We start from the raw sequence: 14,234 nt of genomic DNA, 5'->3' as shown, positions 1-14,234 counted from the left end.
GTAGCCATTGTCCAAGAATTGTACGTCTTATAAAAATGGCGTATCGAACAATGGTTTGTGGTTAGATGTGTCCATGTGCGACGAGGATAATAATAGAGTAGTTTTCACATTTAATATTTAATCAGTTGCAGATAATTTTGCACTGGTCAATAGGCTTATTGCCCTATGACATCTTTTTTTTCTTATTACTCATTGGTATTATCGTTCGCAGCGTTTCACAATATAAGCCGGGCTTAGGGTGTCCTGTCTTCGCTGAATCTTCTTCGATGTAGGTATTTCTCGCCTAATGTTTATAGCAGGAAAACCAACTTTTAATTAATAATTTAATGTAAGTGACAGGTTTATATGATAACGATTAGTTAAATCTAGGGGAGAGGCCTCTGCTCAGCAGTGGGACGCAGAAAGAAGCTAGAAAAAAAAAGATCCAAGCGAATAATTTCCAACATTTGCTTTTATCTGTTATGCACCAGAAAACCGTATACACCAACTGCACATTTGGCGCAGTGGTTAACGTGGTCACCTCGCCGCAATAACCGTAGCGCCGCGTGTGGTGAGTTCGAATCTCACCCGGGACAAATATTTGTGTGACGAGGACGAATATATATCTGTTCTGAGCCTGGTTGTCTATTTATCTATATAAGTAAGTATTTTTATCATTTATTTGGTTACCAAGGCCTAACCTCTTTCTCGTTTGGGAGGAGACCCTCACCCTTGCCCAGCAGTGGGACAGTAATGGGTTGAAAGAATAGTAGGTATAAGCTCTGCTTACTTAGGAATCAAAAAACCGTGTGAGTTGTATCATATTTATTTACGTCAAACAGCAATGGAATATACATACATTGTATATCGTATAGGTATGTTACCTAATAGACACAGTATCGGCTACTTGCACGAGTAACTGTCACGTAGATATACAAATCATGTGCACGAGTATTCTAGTGCTTTGTAAACATTCAATACACATTTAGTTGAAATACATACCTTGTTGAGGACATTACATCATGTATTGAGTACAGGTTGAATAGGTTTAATGACTTTAACAGTGAACACCGTGTAAACTGATTAGTTATATGGTGTTTTGTCTTTATCACTCATATGCTGTTTCAAAATTGATTGAAAGTAACAAAAATACTGAATAGCTATTATATATTTCTACAATAAAAGCCTATGACCCTGTGGTTGGCCTTGACTGGACACTGATCCAATTATCAATATTATTTTTGAACTAAATTAATATTACCTTGTGGAAAATTCTTCGAACTGCTTTCACGCCTAATTAATCAATCATTACCTATATAGTTTTTTAAACTTTATTTCTCGACCCACAGAAAACACGTTTAGTTGAAAGAAAAAGCAATAATTTTGCTAAATACACCATGAATACCAAGTGCAAAGTCAGTGCCAAGAAATACCTTATGTTATTTATATACTTACTATCTATCTATCTATCTTACTATATATCTGCATATACTTACGTACTTTTACATTGTCAAGTCCGTAATTTCGCAAAGTCCTCTCTAAATGTTTTTATGGTGAACATTAAACGCCATACGATACGTCAACGACACGATATAAAAATCGCATATTCTAAAGGACGATTTCCCAAGCCGTCAGTCATTTGATGTCGCTCACATTGTCCACTAATGGTTTAAAGTTCACTAGATCTTTAGATAAATCTGTTACGTCATCATCATGTAACCGGTCAGATGAGCATTTTTGTATGGAAATTGTGACGTAATTGTAGATTTCAATCGCGGCTTGAAGCCATAAGCTTAGAGTACGTTGTAATTTTTTATGATTATAACAGCGCCTTATTAGCTGATGCCTGCGGTTCCGTTCGCGTCCTAATTAGGCAATTTACTGATACATACATACGTTATACCTGAAGGTGTAGGCAGAGGTGGATGAAAGACATCCAATTTTCGCCAACAATGTTCGTCCCATGTGGGAGGGGGCGAGCCTATTGCCATAATAAAATACCGGGCATATACCACTGTAACAAATCTACGGACTAATATTCAGAGATATTCTTGCCCGACCCGGGAAATAGATAAAAAAAATGTAGTGATCTATTTACTGGTACATAAAAATTGATTTTGTTTGATACTCTGTCTTCATTAATATCTGTTTAAATTTGCCAAAATCGACATATTACAGACTTTCCCATTTACAATTATGTTTATATATATACATGCTTACAATTTCTATATTTGGTTGAGTTAGATCAACAACATAACAAAAAGATAATCACTTCCTCTACAGCAATAGACAGATGTATTCACGTTTAATATAATATTAGTCTAGACATAACTATGCTGTTCTATGTCATCGGATCTCGTGTACGCAAGCGTGTGGTCCTAAACAGGTTGTAATCGAAGCAAAACAAACCTGTATTGTTTATTTATATCTCTGATTATGATCTTTTACGCACTGTGTTGAAAGATGAAGGGACACATCAACATAACTAGGAGTAAATTAGCGATTAGCATGACCGTCGATTGGTCGTAATTGTATCGAAGTAGTAAGGTAAAGTTACCTTAAGTTACCTTGTTAAGTTATCTGCAGATGGATGACTTATAATACATACCAAGTCTCTATGCACACGCAACGGAAGGCACGTTTTCAGGAATCTTTGACAGTCGTGACCAGCAGTCAGAAAAGCTTGTAAGTCAGACAACCAGTCTTACCGAGTGATATCGTGTTATAGCCCAGGTAACTGGGTTGTGAAGGTCCGATAGGCAGTCGCTCAATGTAAAATACTGGCATATAGCTGTATCAAAGCCTACTCCAACATATTGGGAAGAAAGGCTGATCATGAGCGATTTTGTGTCAGTTTAATCATATTTTTCACTCAACCAGATGTTTTTTGTGTACATTTCGGCACAATCATTATATCTTTCATCTATCTCATGTCATTAGTCGCGATGAATATTCATATATAAATCGCGGTGGTTCCGTAATGGTGTGCGTATGGCGTCGTCGATAAATTGCTATTGTAGTGCTGCCATAACCTTTGCCTCTTACTTTCCAATGACCTGTCTATAAATAGTGAGGCGAAATGCAAGAATTGGATATCGATATTTGATGACTCAATAACTTTGAAAAATTTAGTAGGTACAAGAGGTTTTAGAAACAGTGTTAGTGGTTTAGTTTTTTAAAGTTTATTTTTATTTACATTTATCCCTATATTATACACCTGGCAGGGTGTTAGAAAATCTGTTTTATCCAAAAAAATAAGAGCATGATTTGTCTACCAAGACATAAAAAGATAACATTGAAAATGTGAATAAATAGATAATTGTTGAATATAAATAGTTTATTGAAAATAGATAACTGTTGAATTGTCGTTTTGTAATCCAATCTTTTCTATCTAATTCTAAGTCAATGTAGTGACTGTTTTCGACATTCAGTTCGATGCGAAACTAAAGTATCATAATAATATCGATATTAATAGTGTGCTTTTCCCATCACTAGTAATTCAGATAGTTACTGTTATTATGTCACTAGGCATAGCGAAAAGAAATATGGTATAATAATTATACGGCCGACCTGTATTGTACGGTTTGGGAAATTAACCAGTTTTGTGTCAGATAAACTATGATGAATGATGAAACGTGCAGTTATGTTGGTTACGAATTGGTTTCATGTTGAGATTGTATGCCTGTTTCGTGGTTTCGATGATTGATCAAACTTTTGCACATTAGATGTCTAATTTCAATTAATTTCCCCACGAATTTAAAAAACTATGTAAAATAGCATAAGCTTTTTTTTAAATAGGCGTCTTCGCTGCTGTTTAAGGAGTTGAATGCGCCTCCATGGCGCAGTGGTTAAGGTCGCCACGCCAATACCATTGCGTCGGGAGGTCGTGGGTTCGATTCCCACACGGAGCAATTTTTTGTGCGATACAAAAATTATTGTTTCGGGTCTTGTCGTGCATTGTGTCCGTTGTTTGTATCTTAAAAAGCCCCCACGACACAAGAGCAATGCAAAGTGCGGGAGTTGCCTTCAAAAAAAAATGTGTGCAAATCCGGGTGAGCTGTTTAGTGGTTATCAATACTAGTAACCAACGACTGAAATGATGCTATTGCTTACACAATAAACTATAAATACTTGTATATTTAATATCATAGTGAAGTAGTAATACAAGATGCGTTGAACAGGTCGCACGGGTTTAGAATATTCCGCCAGTTATGCGAGGTTGGGTAAAGGGTTAGTTCATATGTTATTACCCAAGTGTAAAGATACAAACATGTTATATTATGCACATTGTGTGGCCTGTATATTAAAAGAGCTCTATCGCTGATTAAAACGAATTAATTTTAAAGTATATCCCTACAAGCAAAATTATCAAAAATATTAATAAATTAATTCCCTATTAGAGTCTCGTGCGCGCTATTCTTTGATTGTCTTTTGTATGTTATGTAAGGGTGAGTTTATTTTTGAAAAATGTAGCTGGTGTCTTATTCCTTGTCTCCAACTATTTAAACAACTATCAAATTCAGTTTAGAGGTATACTTACGAAAGCCTTACCAGCAGTCAGACAGACAAACTTTAGCATTTAATTTTATAATATTAGTTTAGAATTATGAATCTACACGTTCACTTGCACTTAGTTTAAAAAAAAACCATTTTCTTGTCTGTATATTAACATAATGATGGTAATAAAATTAAATGTTCTTCAGGATGGCTACCTCGTTTTCGTTATGAGTCGTTGAGTTAGGTGAGTGGTGAATAGAACAATTTCTGTGAAACATTTCAGGTGGGGAGAAAGACTTTTGGATAAAATGCTCTACAATGTGCAACGAGATCTAGTTGCCTAGTGAATTGTGATCACAAACTTCGGCTCAAGACCACTAGTCTATGCTTAAAGACATTTACAAACATACAAAACAGACACATAAGATATGAAACTAGTATTTTATGTTGAATTTGGACTTACAAATTAAACACTGTCGCACGATACGATTAATGATACATCCTTCACATAGAAGACGAACTCTACACTACCAGTCATATCGGCTACCATCCCTTCGGGCTTTGAGAGTGCTGGAATAGATAGTGTTTTTGTGCATTGGCCACTTAATTGAAAAATATAAAGTCCTACACAGTTGAACAGTGTCAATCATATTGGATGTAGCTTAGTATTGCCTGGGAAGACATTATTATTATGAACTAGCTGACCCGTGCAGCTCCGATCACAAAATTTCTAAACATTTTTCTGTGTTTTTTCCTCCATTAAATCCATTCTCGTGTCTGAAAGACAATTTAACAAAAACAATGAGTGAAATTGGTTGAGCCGTTCTTGAGTTTTGCGCAACACATTTGACTATTCATTTTTATATACTTACAGGATATTTTTTATTTGCAAAAAGTAACAAAGTGAAAAATCTTTTGAACTTAAAATGCGGTACAGATCTTCAATAATGAGTGTTGAATGTTCCTCGTGCGATAACGGCGAGGCCTCACGTCCATACTTATTATAGCCAGGATGCACTCCAAATATAAACGCGTGCATTATTCACTATGTACTGATTTGTGAACAAAGTAATAACAGTGGAACATTTCCGTCATTGCGATTGAGAGACTGCAAGACTTAAAATATGTAGTGCTGTTTACGACATGATGCATTTATTAAGGCACCGGGACAATTACCTTCACCCAATCTAAGGTTAATCCAATACTGTTTTGAACTATGCTTGGGACCATCGGAGTCTACCTAATTACATTGATCCTTAGACTAGCTCTTTTCTTTGCTATGCATCATAAATGGCGATGTCAGACTTCCGATATATTTCAACTTCTCTATATTTGGATTCGGGTATGGATATAAGTTAACAATTCTTTATTTAAGGATATTCTCCAAGTTACTTAAATATATACCTACAAAAGGTGTCAATCTCTTTTAAATACAATAACAAATAAAAATGATAACTTAAACTTCCTGCAAACCGGACTCTTAATCTCTCCTGGACTTCGTTTTAGCAGAAACCGAGTACCCAACTGTTGAACAGAAATGGGTTAATTACAATTTATACTTATCAAGTAACTAATCTCTACTAGTATACAAGTTTATTACTTACTTTTGTAGTAGTACGGATTAGTAATCCATAGCACAAGCAGTTAACAAGAAGTGAACAGAAGCACGTGTGTTGTGTTCATTGTGCTCATTGTACGTACGTACTTATGCATGTGATGCGCGTCGCACCATCTATGAGGAAAACACTTTCCTACTTGACCGCAGAATCCTTCTTACGATTGTACAAGTTATAGGCAGATAGCGAGTTAAATAAGTTTTAGCTAATTGTTTTCATTAGTTGTTTAGTTTGCTGTTGACGTTTCATGGTGGGCCTAGTAAATATTTTCGAGAAATTAAAATGAATCAGAGCTATAGAATGGGCCATTGTCAATTTTGACCGCCATCGAACTTGTGTCCAGTAGTAGAGAAAAGCTGTCAATATTTTTTATGAGTGAGCATGCTTTGGTTTCTAATTTTAGTTTGTCACAATATGTTAGAGTTTATTTAAATACAAGAAAGAAAATATTTATAAACTTAATATTATTGATATTTTAGAAAATTCAACCTTCGATTTTTAATGCGACGCCTTTCAATGACGTTAATAACTTCCTACTTCTACAACAATCATGACGTATCGAAAATATACAAGTAATTGTGTCGAACTACGCCGACAGACCTTCTAGTTTCTACTACTATCGACTATTCGATAACCGAGTAGACCGATGAAGAAATAGTGTAAGGAGAACTACTACTTTTTACTAGTAGTTAAAGTAGTACTAAAAAGTCAAATGCTCCTCGAATCTCGGACGCTACTCGATATTAAGTATCGAGAGTATGAAATCGCCCTGCAGTAATTTTTCAAGTTCCGGTATTCCTTTTAAGATTAAGGCTAGGTTCTTGTGACTTAAGCCACTGTCCAATTTGCGTAATTCACACGGAAGCAAGAGAGTGTGACTGACATAATGATCCGCGCATCGTGTTGGCAAACAGACGAGCGATCATCCGAGCTGTGACCGAGTGGATTGATCACGAGAGGACCTAGAGAACCGAGTTTGTAATCGATATAGTACTGCGACTCTTCTATTTCGAGCGTTGATTGCGTACTTGTTGTTGAAGTGTAATATTTATATAAAACCATACACTTATTGCAAAAATATCGTCGTTATATTCTTGTACACCAAGAATATAACGAGATATTTTTGAACTCCAGAAGGGCTATCACGCATTTCAGTTCAAAACTGTTAACAGCCACTATGCTGTACATTGGTTTCTCTCTTAGATTAGAGTTATTGACACGTTGTGTCAAAGCGGCAATGTACTGAATAGTGTGTATCAATCTGGCGTACACTAGTTGTCAAATGAAGTACGTGATAAGCCCGAACTGACCTGGTACAAAAGATCAGACAACCTTTAGCTCAATAAATTCTGTACTACTATCGACTACCGGCAATCGACCTGTCATCGAGAAATGTTGTATGAAAATCGACGAGCGCCTCTGACGGGCCTCGTAGATACTTTTTTGGCAGTACATTCTAAATGTCAAAATGCCGAAAGCTTGCCGGTTGTTGGTAATCGATAGTGGCAGAGAATCGAGGTAGGTACAGATTTTCATACAAAATTTGTCGATGACAGGTCGATTGTCGGTAGTCGACAGTGGCTTGCTCATTTACCTTCATCATGTTAATGATAAATGTTTGTGTTTATCAGACGACATAATGATCAGTGATTTCCTGCTTAATGAGTCCGGTAAAATTGAATGAAGATTAAATTAAGTCTGTTTTCTGACCGGGTGGGCAAATGTGCCTTTTAGCCGTATTTATACTAATGTAGCCTCACGAAATCATGATCAGTATTGTCAGACGCAGAATGAAGTAACAGTGCCTACTATCATCATCACTGGCGGGTGTACATCTATTGCAAATGATTCAGGTGCCTCCAGATAGAGGCATATTTGTATCGAAGAAAGATCTTTGTACGTAGCTAAAACATAGTCACTTATAAAATTAATGTTCCACAGTAGACGGCTGAGAATGAGGTATTAAATAATTATAATTAAAAACTAAGTTACGTACTTTTACTCTAAATGCCTACTTGAATCAAATTACTGAAATGCAAGGTCAATACACTCGTACAGTCCATATTGCGACACCTGTATTATTGACCGCGACGACCTTGTTCAATCTTGTTTTATATATCACCTCAAATACTTGCAGCTCTGTACGACAACTTCCAGATCAAAGATTAGTTTAAATGTCAACGACCGATAAAATCTCGAAAGCCTGTATCTTACAAGCACGGTTGATTTTTAAATAAAATTAATAAAAAGGTCTTACCAGTTTTATAGTACACTATAATTTACACAAGTCTCAACTATTGGAAGGTAGCAGACACATTAACACTCCATAAGCCAGGAAGGACATTGTAAGAGTGAACGTAACTAACGCACTCTTGACAAAATCATAATAACTATTATTACCCGAAACTAAAAAATTATGAAGTCTTTATTGTTCCATCAACATAATTACGCACCATTACAAAAAGTCATTACACTTACTTTTGCTAATAACGGTTAAATTCCCAATCTTCTTCAGGAGACACTCTCACCAGTCTCTTAGACACATCCCACACATCCCTCGTCAACACTGTATCATTTGATAACCAAGTACTATAAAACTCGTGACAATCCCTAAAATGTTTACCACTTTCACCTTCAAACTTTGGATCCACTGCTAAAAACACTGCCATAGTCGCAACCCTTGGCAAAGGCCTTCCAAATTTCTTCAAAGCAGCATTAAAAACCGTTTGAATCAACTGGTTGTCGTAATTCCTGAAGAACTCCGACTTTCCTAGTCCAGGATCCATGCTGTACACACTCACACCAGATCCTCTTATTCTTTTCTCCATTTCAACTGTAGAAAGAACACTTGCTAATTTCGCGTTGCAGTAGTAGCCAAAACTGGAGTACTGGCCAACCTTGTTCCAGTTTTCAAAGTCTATAGACCCTAGGATCAGACCTAGGGATGAGACGTTGACTACTCTGCTTGGTGCTGAAGCTCGTAAAAATGGGAACAGCAAATATGTCAGCAGAAAGGATCCAAAGTAGTTGACTTGCATCATCACGTGCAGGTTGTCTTGAGTTAACTTGTCTTCCAAGCCAATAGCTCCGATATTATTGATTAGGATGTCCAAACGAGGTTCACTGCTCACAGTTGTATCGACGAAGCTTCTGATTGAAGATAGAGACTCAAAATCCATCTGTCTCGCTTCCACATTCTGGTTTCCAGAAGACTGTATGATTGTGTTTCTTGCATCAGCTAGTCTTGCAGGGTTTCTGCTTGCAATGATAACTCTAGCTCCTCTTCTGGCTAAGTTCTTGGCTATTTCGAGTCCAGTGCCGGACGTGGCGCCTGTGACCAGCGCCACTTTCCCGTCTAACCGGACATCGGTAGCACAATCAGTGAAGTCGTCTCGTACCGACATGACGTGTCTGTGCCAAGTCGTGGATATTACTGAGCGTGTGTTCGCGATACCAAGGGAAGGCTGAATTAACAAGGTCTCGGAAGTGCGAGCTTGTTAAATTATGTTAATTCTAATATTATAGTTGAAGGATGGCTGCACCGTTATTTTTTATAAAATTAAATTAATGTATTTGTGTCTGTTTGTTTGTAAAAAATATATTACGTCATTTTTGTTTCATTTTAGTAACTATCCTGAATAAGTTACTCCGGTACAAGTACCATACCAGCATAAGAATGCTCATTTTAAGTAAAGCAGCAAGAGCATTTTTTTTAAGTCTTTTAGAGGTGTCCTTTCACCAATGAGATGATTTATCCTTGGCCTAAGTGCGATGTATCAGCAGATATGCTATCAGGTCACCGTGTCATCAGCTTCAATAAGGATGTCCAATGTTTATGATTTATTCTTATCTAATTGTGTCCCAAAGGTCCTACTTCACGTTACTTTTTTATAAGTTTAAAAATCATTCAATTTCCTTTCAAGAACCCTTTCTTTTTATAGAATAAAATAATCCTATTATAATGGTGCAAGCTTTAATTATGGACAGAGGTCTTTGCCCAGTTGTATGAAAAAATTGCACTACAGCAATATAAAGCCATTATACTAATCACAGTAATCACTCTATAATTTCCCACAGAGCACTTACAATTGTTTACTCTGTTATAACAGGTGGTATAATATCATAACGGTGTGCCAATATCCCTGTACAAAGCCTGGTCACAATGTGTGCGAAGCAGGCCGTGAGATGTCGTAGTGCGTACTTATGTAACGTTAGTGTAATGTGTAGGGTTCCTTACGAGGGAGTATCATGACTTTTATCCATGTTTTATTAACTTTGTAACTTGTATGATTGATATGACTAAATTGATTTGGATAGAATGTTACACATGGATATTTTAAACAGTTCTGCTGCTGAACGGTTCACCTCCACATTTCTCGCACCTCCCCGCTTCGCACACGGCCGAGAAACGAGCCCGCAACTTGTGGGGCCGGTCTTGTGTGCCAAAAAAATCTTTCTTTTATATCTTTATCGTTAATATTCTAGATTTACACATTACAAAAAATGGATGCTTTTTGACTCTATACTTGAAAATCATGCATACGGAATCGCTTGTGCAGAATCTTTATTTGCTGTCAGCTTTTTTGTGACCGACTTCCTGATGAAAAAAAAATTATAAGTTCAATTCAATTAACGAGTAACATAAATTATGAGTGGTTGAATTTTTTTTACACTATTCTATTAAGCACGAATGCACGATGTATAAAAGACTACCCGCGTCGAAAGATGAATACTTTTCTTACTCCTAAGGCTACACGCTAATGTTTTAAAATGTCTTCGTATTATCAGATGTTTTGACTTCTTATGGAATATTGACCATGTTCGAACTTAAGAAATTAAAGTAATGATTTTATTAAAAGTACTGACCGTCCATCCTTAGCGTTTATTTTCCAATTAAAAAAACTCTTATCATGTCTTAAATCGGCTTAATTTAGCACTTTGGCCTTGAAAACGTAAATACAACACATATGCTATGTTCCCATCTCTCATAGCATCTTTACTGAACAAGAAAATAGACTGTTGCTCGCCTTGCACGTACTAAAGGTGATCTGGTTTTTGCTATACGTTTGAGACGCATAATAAAATTTATCTAAATATATGTGGCTAATAACAGCCTGTAGGCCGAATAAAAGCCTAATGCGTTTTTCACTCCGGTAGGAAACTATTGCTTGGCAGTGGGTAATTAATAGGCTACATCTATTTATTTTATTCATACATCTATATATATAAAAATGAATTGCTGTTCGTTAGTCTCGCTAAAACTCGAGAAGGGCTTTACCGATTTGGCTAATTTTGGTCCTGAATTATTTTTGGAAGTCCAGAGAAGGTGGTATTAAATAAAAACAAGAAAGCGTGAGCGGAGCTGCGCGGGTCAGCTAGTAAGTATTATAAAAACTTGACTAGTAATAAAATACAAAAGCTTATTGCATAGGACTCTACGCATTTAATGTTTCTTCAAAGGGCAAAAGATTCCTAGTAAACGATTTCCTTATTGATACTTTTTTGTAATCCGATAAGTAATGTTTAATGATTGTAGGTACAGTCGCGTCGGTAATAAATGTGTCTGTTTATAAGCCGCTTAGCAAGTTTTGCAATGCCAATTGTCGCTTCACGGTGGTGTAGGTATGCGAGATGGCAGCTATATCGTACTGTGAAAAGTCCACATTAATTTTAAAAACATCAAGCATTTTTCATATTTGATAGTTAACTCAAAACGTCATCTTGCACTTTGATGCCTTCTCACCAAATGTTACTTACCTCAACATTCGCCTACAACTAGGGTTACCAGATCCAGGCTGATTATTTCCTGGACATTCCTTTGGCTACGAAAGGAATCAGGAATCAGAGATCGCCTAGTAGGAATGACCAAAAAAAAACGTCGTTGTTTCGTAGCTTTACAAAAAGTGGTATTTTTCATTCCGGGACAGCAAAGTAAAATTACTAGGGCAACAGGACAACTCGCAAAATTCCGGGACAATCACGGAAATCCCGGCCATTTGGCAACCCTATCTACATCTCGTCAAACAAACCAAGGATTCTTGTATTTGTGATCCATTCTTGTGAGTGATATTGCTTGCTGACTGTACTTCTAATTACTGATATTGCTCTCTAACCTCAAGTTAGGACAATTCAAGGTTTACTTACGTATTTCAACTATTAATAAACATTTATTATTAGATACGATTCGTAGGCATTAATTTGTAATTTTTTGTTCGCATATTCATTTTAAAAGTAGGCAATCTACTTAATCATTCATTCTGAATAACAAACTTTTATACACTTGCGGCGACTCTTGGGTTTACCTGAATTTTATATTACTTACGTCCATTATTTCTCATTTGTCCAAGGGAATTAAATAGGGGATGAAAGTGTATGAAAATTCTGTCGTAACTCACAAACCACGCGAACGAATTCGCGGGCAAAAGCAATAGTGGTATATAATTTAGACGCAAAGTATCTCAGTCTTGTTCAGAAACAAACAGGTTTTGTATTTATAAAGTTTATTGAACTAGTTTATTCACACAACGAGTTCAAGTATGTGGATCAATGTCACTTGCACTTTGTTCGCTATTTCACTGACTATGTACGAAATTATATGATTTTTTACTTGACAAATTAGTATTATAAATGTGAAAGTTTATGAGCTTGTATGTATGTTTAGTGCTCTTTAATTTACACTTTTTACCACGGGAAAAGTATATAATTCCTTCACACAAACACTACTGAAACCATTTTATAACCTAGTTATATAAAAGGTTTCCTGGAGGTTATACAGCAAACTTTTTGCTTCGAAAAGTGTTTCCAAAGGAACGAGCAATATACTTTTCTGTATTTTAAATGGTCTTATTTATGAAGATGCCGAATGGCAGCTTTTCAGTATTGGCTTGTTGTTGTAGTTGCACATTCTTCTCTCAATGTCGGTCCCATTTAGGATTCAAGCCGGTTATCTTAGAATTCAAATTGAAAAAACCAATCCCTGCGTCATCTAGTTTGTGATTCATTGTAATAAAAACTTTATTGCGGTCAAAGTTCTCGGTCTATGAATGGAATATTTTTGCTAAAAATTAGGTAAGTTGGTCAGAAACCTGTTTATAACCAACGACTATTCAATATAAATATAAAACAAATTGAGGAAAACGACAAGCTACTCTACACAATTTTTTTGACCTAAATAGATTTAAATGATTGATATTGTTCACACACACAGCAATTTATCTAAGAGTTCTCTACATAGCTTATTTTATATAAATGCGTAAAACGTTGAAAATTTTTCTTTTGATCATAACATCGATGTTTTGTAAAAAGCTCAGGTGCATAGTTCCCGAAACCAGCGGTCCTGAATAGTAAGGTGTATGGATGTGAATAAAGCAAAATCAGTTTGCAGAGATCGTAGCAAGTGGCGTTCTTTATTGTCTAAACTGTATATGGAAAGAATGCGTGTCTTTATTAGAGTTCTTTATTATTATATAAAAGTTCCGTTTTACATTGAAACTTTTAACAAGCCATTAAAATGTGAAGATTTCTATGCTTTATGACAAATAGAAAAAGTCAAGACACAATCACACAAATGTCACAATCCGTCACAATCTCAACATGAGCGTATTGCTCACAAAATATAACAAAAATGCCGCTTAAATCCTGCGTGGCCATCTGTGGATGTTTCTTTTGTATTTGGTGTTTATTCTTCTAAAATAACATACATATATACCCATAAAATAAGTACCCGTTATCATGGCTGACTCGGCTATAGTTCAACATGCTGCATCTCAAGAAATTGGAAACATGCATGGATATAGAAGAAATTACTGCAGGTTAGATTTAGATCTAAAATTGCAGCTTACATTGGTGTAGGTCCTTCACTGTCCTTGTCTTCTGAGTCCTTGTAGAGTGGTGGCCAGGTAAACTGAACATTGTTGGTAATGTAACATTTTCGTAGAATTGCTAGATTGCTTAATACTACAATGGTTTATTTTATCACTCCCTTTAAAAAAAATATAAAACAATATTTGGACTATAACTAAATTAGAAAAAGAAGATTGTTACAATCCTCTTTCCCGCTTCCAAGATTTGAAGTTTAGTCAGGGACGCAATGGTATCTCAAAAAATCTACTTGCGTGTTGCCTAAACCTAAGAACAAAACCT

General features: G+C 36.0%; 2 protein-coding genes across 2 annotated transcripts in view; one reads left to right on the top strand and one right to left on the bottom strand.

Moving 5' to 3' along the window:
* The window catches only part of LOC142978816 (uncharacterized), a 30,891-nt gene that overhangs the window by 10,464 nt on the left and 6,193 nt on the right, over positions 1–14,234 (top strand). The gene's annotated exons all lie outside the window — the stretch shown is intronic.
* LOC142978884 (retinol dehydrogenase 11-like) lies at positions 8,426–9,512 on the bottom strand. The gene has a single exon (XM_076123489.1). The coding sequence runs from the start codon at positions 9,494–9,496 to the stop codon at positions 8,576–8,578; it is 921 nt and encodes a 306-aa protein (XP_075979604.1). The 5' UTR covers positions 9,497–9,512; the 3' UTR covers positions 8,426–8,575.

This window comes from Anticarsia gemmatalis, chromosome 15 (assembly GCF_050436995.1).
Source record: "Anticarsia gemmatalis isolate Benzon Research Colony breed Stoneville strain chromosome 15, ilAntGemm2 primary, whole genome shotgun sequence".
Classification (NCBI taxonomy): Eukaryota; Metazoa; Arthropoda; class Insecta; order Lepidoptera; family Erebidae; genus Anticarsia; species Anticarsia gemmatalis.
The sequence above is the reverse complement of the archived record's forward strand: the minus strand, read 5'-3'. Positions and strand labels throughout refer to the sequence as shown.